Raw genomic sequence first — 21,802 nt, 5'->3', positions numbered from 1 at the left:
TTACGCGTCACAACTTTTATACCCGGTACTCAGTACTACTTCTGCACCTTAGCGGTGTTTTGCCAAATTTCACATTTTTTCTTCATCTGTCATATACATCTACAACACTTCTCACACCAACACGCTCATTTAGCTCGCCCCCCTTCCCTAGACTCGCGGCAGAGGCAGCGCCGGCACACAAAAAGAAACATAAGTAAGCTGCGGGACGGGGTGGCAGAGGCAGAGGCCGAGTAAAGCAGAAGCAGAGTGTGAATGAGAGAATGTAAAAAAGAACAACAAAAGCTGCGGAACAGGGTGGATTTAGCCACTAGAAATTAATTTCTTCATTGTGGCTATAATAATGATCCAATTGGATCCGGAATGGCGTTTTTAGTTTTCTTTTATCTTCAAAATTGTAGGTTTGGGAGGTTTCGCCCTTTTGCGGGGGCGGGGCTCATTTTTGAAATACACTGGTTTTAGTGTGAGCATACTGCAGTCTAGAGCCAACTTATAACAACTCTTATAGTCTCTGAGAACTAGCCGACGGACAGACGGACAGACAGACATGGCTCTATGACTCGGCTATTGATGCTGATCAAGAATATATATACTTTATGGGATCGGAAACGTTTCCTTCTGTGCGTTACACACAACTGTTATTCACACAAATACAATATAATCTAATTACTCCGAGTACCGGGTATAAAAAATACTGGACCATTTTCCTAAAATTTTTTTTAGATAATTTATGTTTAAACGACTATGTAGACGAATTTTTCGTAGAACCAGTTCTAAGTTACCCTTCAATAAGTTTAAATAATTATTTTCCGACAGAATTATATTAAAATGGGTTGTAATTGTTTTTTTTTAACTCGGTGGACCTCGTCAGAGAAAATCGTATATGTAAGTTAACAAGTCTGTGAAGTATTACTTTTAATTTGTTTTAAATGCATTGTTTTTTTTAACTATCAATTAAACCGTGGAAGTCACATTTTTTTTTATTTTAGAATCAAGTGTATTCATATTAATATTTATTAATATATATATATTCTATTATATTTAAATATTATTATATTTGTATTAATATATTGAGCTCTCTTTCTTTTATTAATTTAACAAGCTGAAATTTCCCGTTGTGTGACTGGCCTGAGTCTCGAGGGGGTCTCGGTCGGAGACGAAGCACATTACTCGACACGATTTCTCCGCTTCGAACCAACCTAATTTTTTCTGAACGATATGGGGCTTAGAAATGGTTCAATGATAATTTCTTGTTTCCTGTCAAACATGATTTTAAATATCTTTTAAAATCCGTTTTTTTAGCACTTCTTGAAATTGTTCAACCATACCTAAAAACACGTATTTTTCAACATTTTTCGAGTACTTAAAGCAGAAATACTCTGGCAGTTGGGCGCGCAACCCTCCAACTCTCCATCGATTTTGATGAGCAACACCTTAAACGACGCCGAATAAATGCACACAGGATAAGAGGACACAGGAAAAACAAAATGTCGTAAAAAATAAAGTACAAATATCAACAATTTTTCATTTCAAAACTTAAACGGTAAGCTAAAACCACAAAGTGTTTGGGTATACATAATAGAATTAAACATTAAACAAAAATTTAAAGCCCTCAGTCAATTCACGGTTATCTCTACAAAGTAAACAAAAGCTGTCAATCCATACAATTTCTAGCATCTTTAACTTATCTGTTACGCATATTCTAATTCAAATTTCGTTTATTACTTGGCTTGGCTTTAAAATATATTGTTGATCGAATGAAACATAGAAAAATTAATTTGATTTGCTGTTTCCTGCATCTGTGGTCCCACATGATGGACCATCTTTACGTTTTGTCACATACTGTGTAAGACTAAGTGAAATNTAGAATTAATCATTAAACAAAAATTTAAAGCCCTCAGTCAATTCACGGTTATCTCTACAAAGTAAACAAAAGCTGTCAATCCATACAATTTCTAGCATCTTTAACTTATCTGTTACGCATATTCTAATTCAAATTTCGTTTATTACTTGGCTTGGCTTTAAAATATATTGTTGATCGAATGAAACATAGAAAAATTAATTTGATTTGCTGTTTCCTGCATCTGTGGTCCCACATGATGGACCATCTTTACGTTTTGTCACATACTGTGTAAGACTAAGTGAAATAGTTCAGATTTCGCACAATTTATCAGGAATATTTTGGTTTTTATTATGTTTTATGGTTTGTACATGAAAATAAAGAAAAAAACCAAGAATATACAACTAAATAAAAACAAATTACATTTTTTTTTTATAAATTTAATGAATATAGTCGTTTTAGAAAGAATATGCAAGCTTCCCTTATTGGAAATATCGTCCCCAATTTTTTTGATTGCCGGTTAAATTACTCCAAATTATGTTTTTTGGACATTCCATTCATTTCCAGCTCCTTGTTTGCAGAAGTTCAATAAAATGAATCCCTAGAGGAATGAATCCCGAAAAATCCAGCAGAACAAAAAACGGGTATTTCATAAGCAGATATGGCTCGCAACTTTGGATACCTCTCAATATTTTCCTATAAGCTGGAATATTTAACATGCTTACAAAAATATATGCGTTTAAACCTTTTCATGTATTAGTGTGATATCACAGCAGTCTGGTGGCAAAATTCGGTGGCTCTAGCTCTTCTAGTCTCTGAGAACTAGCCGACAAACAAGAGGGACGGACAGACGGACAGACAGACATAGCCCCGGCTATTGATGCTGAACAAAATATATATACTTTATAGGGTCGGAAACGTTTCCTTCTGGTCGTAAAGCCTAGTACTCAGATCCGAAAACACGTTTGCTAGTAAACAGAGCCTAATATTTTTCTAGAAGCAGTGTGACCAGACGTGAAACCCGCATTCTGTACGGTTACACTTCTCAGGAAGCCGTTTGGCTTTGTTATTCACGGTGCTCGAAGATTAAAGAGTAAAGAGTACCACACAGCAGGAAGCGTCAGAAACCGCATTCCGTACGGTTACACTTCTCAGGCAGCTGTGTTGTTTTGTTTACCTTTTTGAAATTGTGTGAAAATTCAATAAAAGGTTAATAAAACAATGAATGCAAAATGGATCCATTCAGGAGATTTTTTTAGTGAGACTGGCGGCTCTTGCATGATCGGAGGAGAAGGACAATCAACGAAATAAGCGACGACAACTTTGAGTAATCCAGGACGGTCGTTGTCTATACATTTGAGTATTATAAATCATATAAATGTGTTCATTTATGGAAACCCATGAAACGATACCCTTTGCATATTCCGCAGTTTGAAAATACGACAGAGAATTTGCATATGCCTGGGAATAAAATCTGCAGACTTCCTTGATTGGTGGAGCAGCAAGGCCGTCCCAAGGAATATTTGCGCCCGTTGCAAAGTTGTAAAACGGCGCCTCCAAGCACCATTGTCGCCATCGCCCCTTGGCAAGACGATGTGGAGCAGTACTTGGTCCCAATAGGAAAACAACTTAAAACATTTTGTTAACAGCCCAGCCGGGTCTGTGTCTTGGAAACATGAAGAGACTGGCGTTCAAATAAGTTAAACAATTAAAAAATGCAAATAAATTCAATATAATCGTATTAATCTATAATAATTGTTTCCTTTTTGCCGTTTGATGGCCTTAACCTCGTTTAGCAGCATGGTGGCCATTTATATTTCAACTTCAGTGGCATTGTTGCCTCCATTTGATTGAGACTATACTCTCTGTTTGCAAGGTACCCTCTCGGAAATTAAAACAGGTCGGATTATTTCGGCCTGTTTTTTTGTCGATCTGAGTACTGCCGCTAACCAAATAGTATAGTAACCACTATACTATTTGAAATATAGTGGTACTGCCTGGCATACAGCCGCTAGAAAGTAACTTGTGCGCACAAAAATTTCTTATCGGTTCCATACGAATATCATCCCAGATTTTTGTAGCGGCACCTTTTTTTCGATCGAGTACTAGGCTTTAACGCCAAAAAATCGGTCTATTTAACCATATTTCTGTATGTATGGACATATTCATTATATGTGCATACTTATGTACATATTTATTTATGTAACCTTAATGTGATACATAAAAATGTATTTATATTTAACCTTATGATTTTTTCGAATTTTACGTTTTGTCTACATTTGTCATCTACATCTACATAGATTCTCCCGCCAACACGCCCTTTTAGCTCGCATAGATTGGTCGAATAACAAAAAGTAGGTCTGTTTTGAGACTTGTGCGGAAAATATAGAATGGATTCTGGTACTATATGAAATGAAACACTAAAATAACCATTAATATCTAGTACCACTCACCGGCGTGCTATTGTCTTCGTAAAGAGATAATTCGTCTTCGCTGTTGGAGCAGTCAGAGCTCCATCCACAAACTTCCTGTTGCTCCTTGTCCCCAGCGCCATTAAGAGCGTTGACGGAAGCAGCTCCAGCATTGTCATCACTGCTGCAGTTCGAGTTTCGGTTTGAAGACTCTGTAGGGGCGTCAAAGCTTATCGTGTTCGTAAGAATAATGTTAGGGGTATCCCACGAAGTCGTTTGTCTGAGGCCACGGTGGTTAAGGTTGTATTGCTTAATTTTTTCGCCTTTTAATTCCTCTAGCTGATTAAGTAAGACACGCTTGATCTCTGCCACCCACTTGTTTTTTAAATCGACTGTCGCTGCTTGCATAGTATGCACCTCCTGTCGACCCTGAAGCCAAACTTCAAAACGTTTGGTATCGCCTCGCACAGATTCGGTCAAGCCGATTTGAGACATCTGATAATGTAAGTTGGTACGTAATAAATCAAATATAATTTTTCTCGATATATTTTTCACTTTAAACGAGACTCACCTTTACGTGGTGCTTAAACTGGTAGGTACTTTTGTTATGACCAGACTTTGAGGTTTGCTTACAGAACAACATAGATTTCTGGTAAAAAAAAATGTGACGCTGCTGTGGCTTTATGCGAAGACGAATGTCCTTTTTTGACTCTGTCCAAACTTGGAATGAATCCTGGAGAAGTAGTTCGCCTTGTTGCGATAAATCGGTCTGTGAAAATTACAAAAAGGGACATTAAGGAATGAAAATGGAGTGGAAAAATCTCATTACCGGAAAGCCCGTTATGGCCACTTGATGCATGGAATCGTTGACGCACTTAAGGACGATCAACATGCAATCTAGCGCCTTCTGAAGCTCCTTGGTGCAGCTGCCACTGTCGCTGAAGCGGAGCAAGTCTTTCAGAAGAAGTTGGTACTTGGTGATCCTTTGTACTGGCTTTAGCAAATACGCAGCTAGCGGGAGCTTATGACCCAGTCGCATTTGGCACTCTTGTAGAAATAGATGTGTGTCCACAAGAGTTTCGCGCAATCGTTCCGATCGTGGGATGTTTTGACAATAAAATGAATACAGCCGGTAAAAAGTATCTCTCTGGAGAAATTTAAGAGGCTTTAAGTTTTAGGGAGATCTATGATTAAAATCACTCACCCGCTGAACAAAGCAAAGCGCCACAAGCTCAGTGGTTGAAATACAGTTTTCCAGATCTTTAAGGAAGATATCGTTGTGAAAGGTATAGAGTTCGTGTAGGTTGCCAAACAAGATATCCTCTTTTCCATTTAGGCTCGGGGGGGCGAGATGCGAGAGATCTTCAGATTTTATCCGATCATAATAGCCCTAGAAAAATGCATATAATAATAAAAGCAGATTAAAAAAAAACGCAGCAACTCATATAAAAATAATCAAATGCATTACATCCACATATTCAATATTATTGAAAGCGGATCCCTCCTTGCTGCCCTTGATGAACTGTCCAAATTTTTGCTCCACATACTGTGCAACGTTGCCATAGCCTTGCGCCTTCACAAATTCCTTGAGAACCCGTTCATACTTAGATGGCTTATAGTGAGAGTAACGTCTCTTAGAAAGTGAGAGAGCATCGCTTTTCATGAGACTTTCTTGAAAAAATGTGTGACAAAATTTAAGTATCTCGTCGTAGTCTCTGCGTATGTTTAATTGTTCGCAGCTTCTGATTTCATTCTGTGAATTTGGGCTTCTTTCCAGGGGACCCAAATGGTTTTTTTCCAGGTTCAGTCGACATTTTGGGCATATGTCACTGTCGATCGGAGGCATGTAGTTGGATGCTATCAGGGCCTTGGGAGTTGACAAAACTTTTTCGTTGTTCAACAAGCTGAGCGAGCTCTGTGCACGTGCCACCGACGAGGACACGGACAAAAAACTGCCCTGTTCGCTATCTTCGAGATATGCCAATATGTCAGAGTAATTCTTACGTTGAAGATACTGCCTAAACTCTGTATCGTTTTCAATTTCAGAATAAGTGTTTGACTCTAAATAGTCTTTAACCAGTCGGTATTCCAGCGATTCGTCACAGCTGGACAACTCAATAAGCTCTTTGAAAACGGTGCGGCGTTCACCTTTTAAACGTTGAAGACTATTGCTTGGTGGAAGTACACCTGATTCAGGCTCCACTTCAATATTTTTGTCAGAGAATGGCGTGTCTTCGCACTTTTGTAGTTTGTTCAAGATACTGATAGTGGATTTTCCATTTAGTACGTTACTCGTGGCGAAATTGCAGAAATTCAACCCAAAAACGTAGCTTCCGTCATGCCCAACAATGGTTGGGGAAAGGTGGGGTCGAAAATCGCTAGGACGATAGCAGACGAATCTATTTGACGGGTGAGACTCAAAAAGGGAGTCTTGGAAAGAAAGGGGAGAGGCTCGAGTGAATTTCGAGTCTCCCATCGAAAAGTTTAACTGCCTGCTCATGGAGCTCCCTAATTTAAAATTTAAGCGACTAACAATATTGTTAGCAGCATTTTGTACCCGTCGCAACTGAACGGAATATTGCCCTCCCGAAATTTTAGGCTTCGATGCTTTATTAATATCGTATCCGCCATATCGCATATTTTTATTTGCTTCTAGATTTGAGATGAGATCAACCGACGCGTTTTAAAGCTAAGCACACAATGACTGGACTACAGTACCACTCAGGTACGTCTGCATTAGATGTTCTCGAGGCTGATAAACGTTATAAACTTAATGCACTAATTACAAACACATGCATTCAAGCATGGCTCGGGCCTTATGATAGTGGGACTTTAAACAATTTCGCTTCGGCTCCAGTTCGCTGACCACTCTTGGGCTAGAAACCTCCGGAATTAAATCTTGGCGCATCATGGTTGGATGCGCGAGCTGCACGCGGAAAAGCGCCAGTGCATCTGAAATTTGTTTTAATTAAACGATCTTTTGTAGGCACACAATAATAACGGCACAATTGCCGTTAATATCTTGAAAAAATTATATGAAAATAAGATGGATTTTATTGAGTTTTCCTACCTTAAGAATTGAACTCATTTCGTGAACATAGATACGTTCCGTCTCTAAAAGCTCCGTTAGCACATGGCCACGTTTAAGGCGTCGTGCCTCCACATCCTACAATAAAAAATGCAATTACATTTTTATGAATCTGAGCAATAGCATTAAACAACACTTTTCCTTTGAACTGTCTTGCGGCGCAATACAAAATGAGTTTTGCATTTGTCTATTTTGAATTACTAACCTGTTGTATTTGTACGTTCTCGATGCTGTCTGGGTTCGAGTTGCTGGTTATCGATATACCCGAATCCGTTACAACATCGATAGACGTAGGCCTTAACTCATGGATTCCATCAGTCTGTAAATAAAAGAAACAAATTGCATACCAAGTAGTTAGTAAATTTAAATTAGTTTAAATACAAACTAAAGGAGTAAAGTATGCCAAACTACCATACCATCGATCTTCAATCAGGCCTGCATTCTGTGCCAAATCGTAAAACATTAGAGAGGATCATAAGCAAATTTTGTATACCCTATTTAATCCTCGAGTATGTATGTATGTATGAAACGCACACCAGTAAACGTTTCCGACTTCACAAAATATATATATATATTTAATCTTGATCAGCATAAATAGCCGAGTCGATATAGCCATGTCTGTCTGTCCGTCCGTCTTGATGAGCACCTGGATATCAGATAGAGCTACCAAATTGTGTCAAAAAAATCGAAAATTCGAAAAAAACCACTAAGGTACAAGGTTAGGAGACTATTGTGTGCTTTACACATCAAGAGCTGTCTAATTTTGGCATTTCAGCAGAAAGCAAAATTCGAAACTTCTCAAACTATATTCGCTAATTTGTATGGGAAAACGGTTCTTTGAGTTTGGCAATCTTAGCATGGCCAGAGCTACTTTCATTTGACACAAAGTCTTACGTTTTTGTGGCAGTCATAGTCATGCCATTGCCGTTGTTGGGCTTGAAATCGAAAATAACTATAATAGTCATTGGCTGTGCTAAGTTATGAAGCTAATCAAGCTAACTGGTGCTGATTAGGGGATAATAGTATCGTTTCATGCGAGTTTACCATGATACAATGGCTCGCAATTTCTACGAGTTAATACGACAAAAATGAAACGGCATTCCATTAGCCCAAAATATGTTTGCATTATATTTATGTACATACATACATATGTACATACATACATAAATATATATAAATAAAACGAGAAGGGACGTGTGAGACGCTTCTTACGCGTCACAACTTTTATACCCGGTACTCAGTACTACTTCTGCACCTTAGCGGTGTTTTGTCTAATTTAACATTTTTTCTTCATCTGTCGTATACATCTACAACACTACTCACACCAACACGCTCCCTTAGCTCGCCCCCTTCCCTAGACTCGCGGGACGGGGTGGCAGAGGCCGAGTGAAGCAGAAGCAGAGTGTGAATGAGAGAATGTAAAAAAGAACAACAAAAGCTGCGGGACAGGGTGGGTTTAGCCACTGGAAATTATTTTCTTCATTGTGGCTATAATAATGATCCAATCGGATCCCAATTTGGTGATCTGACATATATGGCCATTCCCTACGGAATGTTTAGGTTTCTTTTATCTTCAAAATTGTAGGTTTGGGAGGTTTTCACCCTTTTGCGGGGGCGGGGCTCATTTTTTTTTAAAATACACTTGAATGAACAGAATTATATGAAAATGGGTTGTAATTGTTTTTTTTAACTCGGTGGACCTCGTCAGAGAAAATCGTATATGTAAGTTAACAAGTCTGTGAAGTATTACTTTTAATTTGTTTTAAATGCATTGTTTTTGTTAACTATCAATTAAACCGTGGAAGTCACATTTTTTTTATTTTGGAATCAAGTGTATTCATATTAATATTTATTAATATGTATATTATATTATATTTAAATATTATTATATTTATATTAATATATTGAGCTCTCTTTCTTTTATTAATTTAACAAGCTGAAATTTCCCGTTGTGTGACGTTGAGACGAAGCACATTACTCGACACGATTTCTCCGCTTCGAAATGCTTCGATGATAATTTCTTGTTTCCTGTCAAATATGATTTTAAAGATCTTTTAAAATCCGTTATTTTGTTTAGCACTTCTTGAAATTGTTCAACCATACCTAAAAACACGTATTTTTCAACATTTTTCGAGTACTTAAAGCAGAAATACTCTGGCAGTTGGGCGCGCAACCCTCCAACTCTCCATCGATTTTGATGAGCAACACCTTAAACGACGCCGAATAAATGCACACAGAATAAGAGGACACAGGAAAAACAAAATGTCGTAAAAAATAAAGTACAAATATCAACAATTTTTCATTTCAAAACTTAAACGGTAAGCTAAAACCACAAAGTGTTTGGGTATACATAATAGAATTAATCATTAAACAAAAATTTAAAGCCCTCAGTCAATTCTCGGTTATCTCTACAAAGTAAACAAAAGCTGTCAATCCATACAATTTCTAGCATCTTTAACTTATCTGTTACGCATATTCTAATTCAAATTTCGTTTATTACTTGGCTTGGCTTTAAAATATATTGTTGATCGAATGAAACATAGAAAAATTAATTTGATTTGCTGTTTCCTGCATCTGTGGTCCCACATGATGGACCATCTTTACGTTTTGTCACATACTGTGTAAGACTAAGTGAAATAGTTCAGATTTCGCACAATTTATCAGGAATATTTTGGTTTTTATTATGTTTTATGGTTTGTACATGAAAATAAAGAAACAAACCAAGAATATACAACTAAATAAAAACAAATTACATTTTTTTTTTATAAATTTAATTAAATTTAATGAATATAGTCGTTTTAGAAAGAATATGCAAGCTTCCCTTATTGGAAATATCGTCCCCAATTTTTTGGATTGTCGGTTAAATTACTCCAAATTATGTTTTTTGGACATTCCATTCATTTCCAGCTCCTTGTTTGCAGAAGTTCAATAAAATGAATCCCTAGAGGAATGAATCCCGAAAAATCCAGCAGAACAAAAAACGGNTTTTCGAGTACTTAAAGCAGAAATACTCTGGCAGTTGGGCGCGCAACCCTCCAACTCTCCATCGATTTTGATGAGCAACACCTTAAACGACGCCGAATAAATGCACACAGGATAAGAGGACACAGGAAAAACAAAATGTCGTAAAAAATAAAGTACAAATATCAACAATTTTTCATTTCAAAACTTAAACGGTAAGCTAAAACCACAAAGTGTTTGGGTATACATAATAGAATTAATCATTAAACAAAAATTTAAAGCCCTCAGTCAATTCTCGGTTATCTCTACAAAGTAAACAAAAGCTGTCAATCCATACAATTTCTAGCATCTTTAACTTATCTGTTACGCATATTCTAATTCAAATTTCGTTTATTACTTGGCTTGGCTTTAAAATATATTGTTGATCGAATGAAACATAGAAAAATTAATTTGATTTGCTGTTTCCTGCATCTGTGGTCCCACATGATGGACCATCTTTACGTTTTGTCACATACTGTGTAAGACTAAGTGAAATAGTTCAGATTTCGCACAATTTATCAGGAATATTTTGGTTTTTATTATGTTTTATGGTTTGTACATGAAAATAAAGAAACAAACCAAGAATATACAACTAAATAAAAACAAATTACATTTTTTTTTTATAAATTTAATTAAATTTAATGAATATAGTCGTTTTAGAAAGAATATGCAAGCTTCCCTTATTGGAAATATCGTCCCCAATTTTTTGGATTGTCGGTTAAATTACTCCAAATTATGTTTTTTGGACATTCCATTCATTTCCAGCTCCTTGTTTGCAGAAGTTCAATAAAATGAATCCCTAGAGGAATGAATCCCGAAAAATCCAGCAGAACAAAAAACGGGTATTTCATAAGCAGATATGGCTCGCAACTTTGGATACCTCTCAATATTTTCCTATAAGCTGGAATATTTACCATGCTTACAAAAATATATGCGTTTAAACCTTTTCATGTATTAGTGTGATATCACAGCATATCACAGTGATATGGCAAAATTCGGTGGCTCTAACTCTTCTAGTCTCTGAGAACTAGCCGACAAACAAGAGGGACGGACAGACGGACAGACAGACATAGCCCCGGCCATTGATGCTGAAAAAAAATATGTATACTTTAAGAGGTCGGAAACGTTTCGTTTCTGGTCGTAAAGCCTAGTACTCAGATCCGAAAAAACGTTTGCTAGTAAACAGAGCCTAATATTTTGCTAGAAGCAGTGTGACCAGACGTGAAACCCGCATTCCGTACGGTTACACTTCTCAGGAAGCCGTTTGGCTTTGTTATTCACGGTGCTCGAAGAGTAACGAGTAAAGAGTAGCACACAGCAGGAAGCGTTTCCGACCTCACAAAGTATACATATATATTTTTGCTAGTAAACAGAGCCTAATATTTTGCTAGAAGCAGTGTGACCAGACGTGAAACCCGCATTCTGTACGGTTACACTTCTCACCTTAGCGGTTTTTTGTCAAATTTAAAATTTTTTCTTCTTCTTTCATCTACATCTACAACACTTCCCTAGACCCACACACTGCAAACTCACGGCAGAGGCACAGGCAGCGCCCCCACAAAAAAGAAATATAAGCTGCGGGACGGGGTGGGTTAAAAAACGGCAGAGGCCGCATAATGCAGAGTGTGAGAATGTGCAAAAAACAAATGTAAGCTGCGGGACGCGGTGGGTTTAGCCACTGCAAATTAATTTCTTCATTGTGGCTATAATAATGTCCCAATCCCAATGAGTGAAAACCCGAAGGTGATCTGATAGATATGGTCATTCCCTACAGAATAGTGTTTTAAGTTTTCTTTTATCTTCAAAATATATTTCTAGATTTGGAAGGTTTTCGCCCTGCAAGGTTCGATATATGATAAAGCAATATGACGCTTTCATTGAGCTTAGCTCTAACTGGCTCACATTCAAAAGAAGAGTCGAATTAGGGGCATGAAAACTAGAGTACGACGCTCAATGGCTACTTGAATATATGCTTCTTTCGAACAAAGATTTCGCCACGCGTGGCCACGATCGACTGAAATCGCTTAGAAAGTAATATTAAATGTTTAACGACTTAATACAACCTGTCTGAGTTGGTAAAATGTGAATAATATTAGGTAGACGACTGAGTGAACGGCATACGCAGTTCGATGATTTCTGTAACTTCTTATTTATAACTGTTTAGATTCAAACAAAGAACCTGTTTTTTTTATTCTGTGCTGCTTATGCCTTTTGAGAATCCGAACCTAGATTTGTAAGCAGCTTTCGGTGCGAGTGTCTTCCGAAGCAGATTTTCAGTTTTGTTTTCATAAAATAGGGTCACTGAATGTAAACAACATTTCTTTGTGGGTTTTTGTACCGTTAGCTCACAAAGAACTTTATGCGTACACCTTTTGGAAAGTATTTCGGATGCGACGGTTCTACCTGTTAGATTTTAAACCAACAAAACAAGCAGCTCTGATCTGACCTGAACGCACACTGCGTCGCATTCAAGTCTTGAAATTGCACAAAAAATAGAGAAAGTGAAAGGCCAAGCGGCATATACGTGTCGGTGATGATTCGAAGACGATTTTATGTGGCTACACATTTATGTAAGTAACCTTAGGCATGTGGACACTAGTATATGTACATACATATGTGTATAGAGAGTGGCATGGGCGTAACGATCCAAGTCAGCATTAACAGATCCCTGTCATTTACGGACTAATGGTGGAAAAAAAGGAGCATCACAAAATGCAAACGCGATTTTTCGCCATTTTCGATCGCAATGATTATTGGTAAATTAGGAGAGAACAGGCTGGCTACATATTATATTCAGTCTTGAAAGTTGCAGATCCAGAGATCGTGCAGGAAATGTCTGAGATTGATACCGTGTGTATACATGTACGAATGCGATATGGCATTGCAATCTACGAACAAATGGCATAAATAGTCCCAGTTTTTCGTATGATTTATGGGAAAATTCCTGAGACAACCGGAAGCCTTAAGCTCCATGCCCAGCTCCCAGCACAACTTCCGCCTTATTAGACAAAATAATTATTATCTGTATACTTAGTACGATATTCGTTTCCTACCTTGAGCAGTAATTTTTTTTTTCGTATTAGCTCTTTGGCAGTGTATGTCAGTTGGCCGTTGCGCCAAGTTTGCATGTACGCTATGTCTGTACAAAAATCCCCATTGTAGTAGGAGCAGTCATCCTCGTCGCAGCTGGATATGCTGCAGCAACAGCTAGCCGCAACGTCCGTCGACAATTCGTTGTATGAGTTGTTCCAGAAAACACCACCAACGGCATTGTAACTGTCTCTCGAAAGCAAGTTCGCTGATTTTGAGAGACTGCATTGACTACAATCCTGTTCCGAGTCACACTGTGAGGTAATGTCAAAATAGCATTCCTCGCCGCAGCCAGATGAAGACGTTGAGATGCTTGATGACATGGTTTCAGAGCGACTTCTGGCAGCTTCACTGCTGCTGTTTAGAATCGTTTTCAAGTTGTCCATTTGGATCGCTTTTGAAAACGATTGAGACTCGGTTTCCATGTAGTCATCATAGGGATCTATGCTAGACTCCAGGACCCAACTGTCGTCGATGGCCACGTTTGTCGACTTGATGTCCTTTACAATGAGACCGTTTATGTTGCGTTCCTTTTCAATATTACATTGCTTTGCATGTACTGTCGCAGCTTTCAGCAGCTCGTTTGTAGTGGCCTTAGTGAGATTCTTCTTGGCAAAGTTTTGCACATCGTTGTGATCAGCGGGCGACTTCATCTGGCTAGGGGCACTTGTTTCATAGCATTCTTTAATCTGGCTTTGCATTCCAACACCCTTTTTGCAGCCCAAACACTCTTCATTCTGGCGGATGTTCGTTTTTTTACTCCGTTCGTCGTTCGTCGTATTGTCGTTAGAGAAAGATACACCAGAATCAGAGCAGCTCTCCATAGAAAAACGCTTCTCTCCATTAATAGTTATCTTATTTCGACTCATATCATGTAGGGAGAGCGAACAGTATGTATAGCTGCAAGTTAAACGTTCGGAATTGCGGTTCGAAACCAGTAATTGTTTGCCACTCTGTGGCTTTTTAGCCTCTAAGTGATTAACGATAAAAAGTGGCTGTCGCTTCTTTCGAATGTGAACACGCTCCATCTTTACTTTTTCCTGAATGCGTGGAGACTCCTGGTCTGTAACTAATCTTGAGCAGCTCCCACTGGCGACCTCTGTCTCCTGAAACATCCATTTTGGTGCAGTCTGACTTACATCGTGATTCGTCAACAATTTCTGAATTCGGAGCGGCGATTTTAGACGAGAATTGCACTCTCTGTATTCGATGCGAGCGATACGATCTGCACGTGATTTGATTCCTCCAGCAGCGCGCTGTTTATTCCTGTGGTACTTCCAGCTCTGCGATTTCTTACAGTTATCTAAGATGGTGTCATTAGCCTCCGTGGTGTCAGAGTGCGAGTCAGCACATGAGCAGAATGAATTAGAGCAACATTGCGACAGAGCACATTCCGATTCATTCGGCAGAGTGGTCTGTGCATCTTTCTGAGAATGGACCCTAGGCAGAGATGTGCGCTTATGGTCTGGTTGCAAGAGCAGCTGCCACGACTCTATTGTAGGGGGTGGTAAGGAAGGCTTTGAGTCCCGTACACTCTTGGGCGATAAGCAGCCCGATCGTCCTGACTGGCTCATCATATCATTGGTACTTAATTGCGGCAGTTGTCTACGGTATCCACCAAAACGAGCGGGATTGTTTAGACGAAGAGCCTGTGGGGACTCATTTGTCTTGTGCATCACAGCATGCTTGCACTGATGCACATAATTAACCTTTAATAACTCCATTTTGGGTATTTCGGCGATACCACTGTTAGACATTACTGAGTCAATCGTACAGTCCTTCCCACACGTTTCGCTTGCAAACGGCTTTGCCGGTAGGGACAAAGGCACTTTGAAAACGGGCATTTTTTTCGCGCTTTGTTAGAATTCGTTTTGTACAATATTAACATAAAAATTAACATAGATTCACACTAGTACATACATGCATGTAAATATGTATGTATATTTTCTCAAAATTCACTACACACATATCTGAAACTCTTTTATCTGTTCACTATTCAGATTATCAATCAATTTTATTTTGATTTTGGAGTACGGACTCGGGAGATTACAGTCGGTCTCAATCACACTGGAGTCAAAAATACATATTAAATATTGTCAGTCAAAACAGGTATTTAGTTAGTCAAACTATTATTTTTTACGATTTCACCGCAATTTTTACGAAAATATGAAAACGAAAATTTTTGTTGGACATAGCAACTACTTTCGTTGTCCGCAGTCTGAAAAAGATTGATGCAGACAAATCCACAGTGCCTTCATTCCAGTGTCTCACCCGACAGCTACGCCATGATGCCACTACCATGAAGAAATTATACAAGGTGGTTCCCTCGGGTGGCGTTCGAGTGTGTTCGCCCTATTACTTTTCAGTGCGTGCTCACTTGACCACCTATTAACCACCGTTTTGAATTTCAATTTTCAATTAAATTAAGAGCCTAAGCAAAGAAAACGAGAAGGAACGTGTGAGACGCTTCACAACTTTTATACCCGGCACTCAGTACTGTACCTTAGCGGTTATTTGTAAAATTTTAAATTTTTTCTTCATTTGTCATCTACATCTACAACACTTCTCACGCCAACACGCTCCTTTAGCTCGCCCCCCTTCCCTAGACCCACCCACTGCAGACTCGCGGCAGAGGCAGAGGCACACAAAAAAACAAATATAAGCTGCGGGACGGGTTGGGTTTAGCCACTGGACATTGATTTCTTCATTCTGGCTATAATAATGATCCAATCGGATCCCAATTTGGTGATCTGATAGATATGGCCATTCGCTACGGAATGGCGTTGCTGCTCTTCAAAATTGTAGGTTTGGGAGGTTTTCGCCCTTTTGCGGGGGGCGGAAGGGGCGGGGCTGATTTTTGAAATACACTGGTTTCAGTGTGAGCATTTAGCAGTCTGGATGCAAAATTTGGTGGCTCTAGCTCTTATAGTCTCTGAGAACTAGCCGAAAAACAAGACGAACAGACGGACAGACGGACGGACGGACAGACGGACAGACAGACAGACATGGCTCTATCGACGCATCTATTGATGCTGATCAAGAATATATACTTTATGGGGTCGGAAACGCTTCCTTCTGTGCGTTACATACAACCGTTATTCGCACGAATACAATATACCCTATTTACTCTTCGAGTACCGGGTATAAAAAACGACTGCTTTTAAAAATTAGATTATTGAAAAATCAAATTTAAAAATCAACTCAAACTCTTTTTTTTTGTAATGGGCAAACTTTAAACCCCATGCATAAATAGTAGAGCATTTTTCCGACGGGACCACCTTGTATAGTTGCATCAAGCCCACTACTTGCATGTTTCTGGTAAACCGGTTTCGGTTGTAGTTATTTCTGATTATAGACGACTTGTTCACTTGTATTTGATTGCCATAATATTAAAATTCTGCTTGGAAGGCTGTTTATAAATATTTTTGTTTTGTTTGAAATTCAATAGGTGAATGGAGTTTTCAGGAGATTTGAGTCTTGAGCCAAAAAGACTAGAAATGCTTACCTGTTTTTAAACTATATTTCCTACTATGAGTCTCTTGATGTAAGAGGCCAATACAACTATTAAATCTGGTCGTATCTATCTCTTAATAGATAATAATACTTAATAATAATATAATATAATTTGAATACCATGGGTCCACGAGATGACAGATATCTTGGTCATACATATGCTTTTCACCAAGGGTGTACATATATAATGTTTCTAAGGTTACCGGATGTTGACCACTCTCGTCCACATGTTGCTGGGATCGTATGACATTCGTGTTTGAAGAGAACTGCAGCGAGTTTGATGCAACATGTTGTGAGTGATCAAGTTCGCGGCTTCGAGCAGTGGCTAAAGCGCCCAATGTAGCGTATAAAAAATGAATATCGACGAATCATATCATATATACCATATCGTATCATATATCATATATACATAGATATATGTATATATGTACATTTGTGTGTACATAAAACATTATTTAAAATCATATTCTGGTTCTCAGAGTCTTACATCAGGAGAAGAAAGCACACTTAATATACCAACAGGACAAACAGAATCAAGGCTGAACACTTTTTGACACTAAAAAAAATTTAAAACTTAAAGGTTGTGTTCTACATTTGTACGAAAAGACAAGCAATAACGAGAATAGACGTGTGAGACGCTTCTTACGCGTCAAAACTTTTATACCCGGCACTCAGTATTACATACATCTATACCTTAGTGGTTATTTGTCAAATTTTAAATTTTTTCTTCATCTGTCGTCTACATCTACAAAACTTCTCACGCCAACACGCACCGTTAGCTCGCCCCCCTTCCCTAGACCAACACACTGCAAACTCACGGCAGAGGCACAGGCAGCGCCCGCACACAAAACAAAAAAACAAATATAAGCTGCGGGACGGGGTGGGTTAAAAATCGGCAGAGGCAGAGTGACGGCAGAGGCAGAGGCCGCATAATGCAGAAGCAGAGTGTGAATGAGAAAATGTGCAAAACACAAATATAAGCTGCGGGACGGTGTGGGTTTAGCCACTGGAAATTAATTTCGTCATTGTGGCTATAATAATGATCCAATCGGATCCCAGTTTGGTGATCTGATAGATATGGTAATTTCCTACAGAATGTTTTTAGATTTCTTTTATCTTCAAAATTGTAGATTTGGGAAGTTTTTGCCTTTTTGCGGGGGCGGGGCTCATTTTTTAAATACACTGGTTTCAGTGTGAGCATACAGCAGTCTGGAGCCAAAATTTGGTGGCTCTAGCTTTTAGCTGTACAGACGGACGGACAGACAGACATGGCCCAGTCGACTCGGCTATTGATGCTGATCAAGAAAGTTAACACTCCCCACCAACGGCAGGGTATCGGCAATGTTCTGTCTTTGTAAGAATGCTGATACAGCGCTGGAGTGGATGGGCATCGAGTTGAACTGGCATCATATATCGTCAGTTGCATAAACACCCGCCAAGAACGTCTGCGCGTGGAGCTGACGCGGCGGAATCGGAGAGCGCTGGCGGGCAGCGCCAGCTGCCAGAAGAAAAAATAGGCTGAACGGCCCACCCTCGCCTCAAATGAAAACAATTCTAATAAAACAAACCGAAGCTTACCGCGGACCAGCGCTCAACCGGTCGAAAATATTAATTAATTTTATTTAAACAACGCAGCAGCCAGAAGAAAAATAAAGAATGTAAGTGAATGTTTTTTATGTCAGCCCATAAAAAGTCCCCGTGTACAGAGAAATATATTGATATTAAATAAAATCTCTAAAGCCTCCAAATAGTTCCTTTCCCACATATTTCCAAACAGTGAGAAATTAAAAAAACAATTAAAAAAACAAAAAGACACAAAAGTGCATTTGCTTTCCTTTTTAAACATTATTATGAGAGCCACTCAGTTCTCTCTTGGCCCACTATACTTGTGTTAGGGACTGCAGTGTTGGTGTTTCATAGGAAGGTGCTAAACGTAGCATCATATGAGCGACGAAGGAAGAGATTACGATAGTGACGACAGCTTAAAATCCCCTCTGGAGGGCCTCCGACTTACCGACATTGACAGACGGCCGACTCAGAAAACACCAAAAACCATGGATCCTGCAATACTAGGGGCCATACAGGCCGCACTGAACACCCAGGAGGCCAATAGGATAGCTCATACTGCGACAAAATAGCTGGTGAGCTTAATACAGCAGAAGTTAGCAACCATGAGGCAGGGAAACTTTTCCCTAACAGAGTACTATGACGAGATTGAGAAACAGCTCTCTCTTATTACGAATAAAAACATTATGGTTCACACGGCAGTTGCGGCGAGCGTCTTAAATAACAAAGCCAGGGAGGATGCCTTAGAGATATTTATTTCAGGCCTGAGAAGGGCTCTTAAAACGCCGGTTTTTTCCGCAAGACCAAAGGATCTGCCAACCGCTCTAGCCCTCGCCCAGTCCAGCGAGGAGCGCTGCGTTCTAGCTGCAAACTATTCCAGGGCTTTGGAAGAGAAATCGCATAGGCTGGATGAGTGCAGACCTCAGGGTACACAACAAGGAAATGCCAGACAGTATAGGGTCCAGGACCAAAATTCTTCCAAGAACCCTCATTATATCAAGAGTCCGGGCACGTCTAGTGCCCAGCAAAGTGGTTCTAACCAACGCAAAGCACAGAGCCCGGCCCCTGAACCCATGGACGTGGACCCTTTCTCGTCAAAGTTCAGACAAACAACGTCCTACCAAAAGCCATTGGGGTCGGGGAGGCGAAATAACAATTTCCCAAAAAAAAGACGCGTCAATGCGCACCGCTGGGAATTGGAGGCAAAGAGTGGAACATATTGCCACGGGTAATTAACAAGACCAGGGTAGTTGCAGTAGGCCGCTGCAGAGGCAGTCGCCGAAATAGGTTCGGGTGAGTAGATCGATTACGAGAGTGACTCGATCAATTGTTTAGGGGAAGGTCCCTGCTGCCATTCCTTTGGCGGAAAGTAGCGGGGGTTAACATGAAGTTATTAATAGACACGGGCGCGTCGAAGAACTACATCAAGCCACTCGCATGCCTTCGGGGCGTTATTCCGGTTAAAACACCGTTCCCGGTGCATTCGGTCAACGGGATGAATAAAATCACCAAAAAGTGTCTTCTGTCGATATTCGGCACAAAAACCCCTTTTTTCGTACTAAAATCCTTATCAACCTTTGACGGCATAATTGCTCTCGACCTGCTAGCGCAGATAGGGGCAACATTGTGCTTGAAAGATGGAACACTCAGTTTCGGTAACACGACTGAGGCCATTAAATTCCACAGGTGCACTGACATCAACCATACTAGCGTAGTTGACGTCGACGCACCACCGGCCATAAAAGAGAAATTTATGCAGACGTTGAATAGAAGGAGTGCGGCTTTTGCCGACCCTAACGGGACACTACCTTACAACACTTCGGTTGTTGCCACCATTCGCACGGTGGACAATGAACCCATATACTCCAAGCTATATCCTTACCCTATGGGGGTAGCCAATTTTGTTGAATCCGAGGTCAGGAACCTCCTGAAAGACAACATAATTCGCAAGTCCAGATCACCATATAACAATCCCATATGTTTGGTGGACAAAAAAGGCACTGATGAACAGGGCAACAGGAAGAAACGTCTAGTAATGGACTTTCGGAAACTCAACGAGAAGACAGTGGCCGACAAATACCCCATGCCGAGCATCTCAATGATCTTAGCCAACCTGGGGTCGGCAAAATATTTCACCACACTCGACCTAAAATCCGGTTATCACCAAATAACTTTGGCGGAGTGCGACCGAGAAAAAACCTCATTTTCCGTGCATGGGGGAAAGTACGAGTTTTGCCGACTGCCTTTCGGTCTTCGGAATGCGGCAAGAATTGTTCAGAGGGAAATCGATGATGTTTTGCGCGAAAAAATCGGCAAAACATGCTACGTCTACGTCGATGACGTAATTGTCTTTTCTAAAACCCAGGACGACCATGTGAGACATGTTGATTGGGTACTTAAAAGCCTATACGAGGCAAACATGAGAATAGCTCAAGAGAAGTCGCAATTTTTTAAAGAAAGCATCGAGTACCTCGTGTTTATTGTGACAAGTAATGGCACAAAGACAGACCCAGAGAAGGGTAAGGCTATCCAGCATTACGCGGAGCCAAATACAGTTTTTGCACTTAGGTCGTTTTTGGGCCTTGCAAGCTATTACCACTGCTTCATAAAAGACTTTGCTGCTATTGCAAAGCCTCTCTCAGATATTCTGAAAGGTGAAAACGGGTCGGTAAGCAAATACAGATCAAAGAAAATCTTGATTGACCTTAACGAGGCTCAGCGCCATGCGTTCCAAAAGCTCAAGAACATCCTTGCATCAGAAGATGTCATGCTGATGTATCCTGACTTTTAAAAACCCTTTGACTTAACTACGGACGCTTCAGCCTATGGCATAGGTGCAGTCCTTTCCCAAAATGCGAAACCAATCACGATGATATCCCGAGCTCTAAAAGACAGAGAGGCAAACTACGCGACTAACGAGCGTGAGTTGCTGGCCATCGTCTGGGCCCTAGCCAAACTTTGGCACTACATCTATGGGGTAAGGGACATAAACATCTTTACAGACCACCAGCCGCTTACATTTGCGGCTCGCATTGACGAGCTTGGGGCCAAGCTTTTCTATAAGCCAGGCAAAGAAAATCACGTTGCTGACGCACTGACTCGACAAAATGTCAACGCGTTGGAAAGCGCCCCACAGTCGGACGCAGCGACGGTTCATAGCGAGGTATCGCTTTCCTATACTATACAAACTATGGATAAGCCCGTCAATTGTTTTAGAAACCAGATAGTTCTAGAGGAAGCCCAATTCTCTCTAAAGCAAGTCGTCATTCTCTTCGGGGAAAAGACTCGGCATGTCGT

At 39.9% G+C, this 21,802-nt stretch overlaps 1 protein-coding gene across 10 annotated transcripts in view; it reads right to left on the bottom strand.

Moving 5' to 3' along the window:
- Positions 1-21,802, bottom strand: part of LOC117591927 (guanine nucleotide exchange factor DBS) — a 55,867-nt gene that overhangs the window by 1,206 nt on the left and 32,859 nt on the right. For 5 of the 10 annotated variants that reach the window (XM_034285320.1, XM_034285322.1, XM_034285321.1 and 2 more), the window contains exons 11-16: positions 7,542-7,655; positions 7,319-7,414; positions 5,453-5,638; positions 5,078-5,395; positions 4,820-5,017; positions 4,291-4,743 (exon numbers count right to left, since the gene is read on the bottom strand). In XM_034285320.1, coding sequence (XP_034141211.1) covers positions 4,291-4,743; positions 4,820-5,017; positions 5,078-5,395; positions 5,453-5,638; positions 7,319-7,414; positions 7,542-7,655 — 1,365 coding nt within the window. Of the gene's footprint in view, positions 1-1,982; positions 2,135-2,332; positions 2,541-4,290; positions 4,744-4,819; positions 5,018-5,077; positions 5,396-5,452; positions 5,639-6,206; positions 7,201-7,318; positions 7,415-7,541; positions 7,656-13,389; positions 15,615-21,802 lie in introns of those variants that run through there. The other 5 variants (XM_034285328.1, XM_034285325.1, XM_034285323.1 and 2 more) reach the window with 5 other exon arrangements.

This window comes from Drosophila guanche, unplaced genomic scaffold (assembly GCF_900245975.1).
Source record: "Drosophila guanche unplaced genomic scaffold, DGUA_6, whole genome shotgun sequence".
Taxonomy (NCBI): domain Eukaryota; kingdom Metazoa; phylum Arthropoda; class Insecta; order Diptera; family Drosophilidae; genus Drosophila; species Drosophila guanche.
Note: the sequence above shows the minus strand (reverse complement) of the source record. Positions and strands in the feature narration are given on the sequence as shown.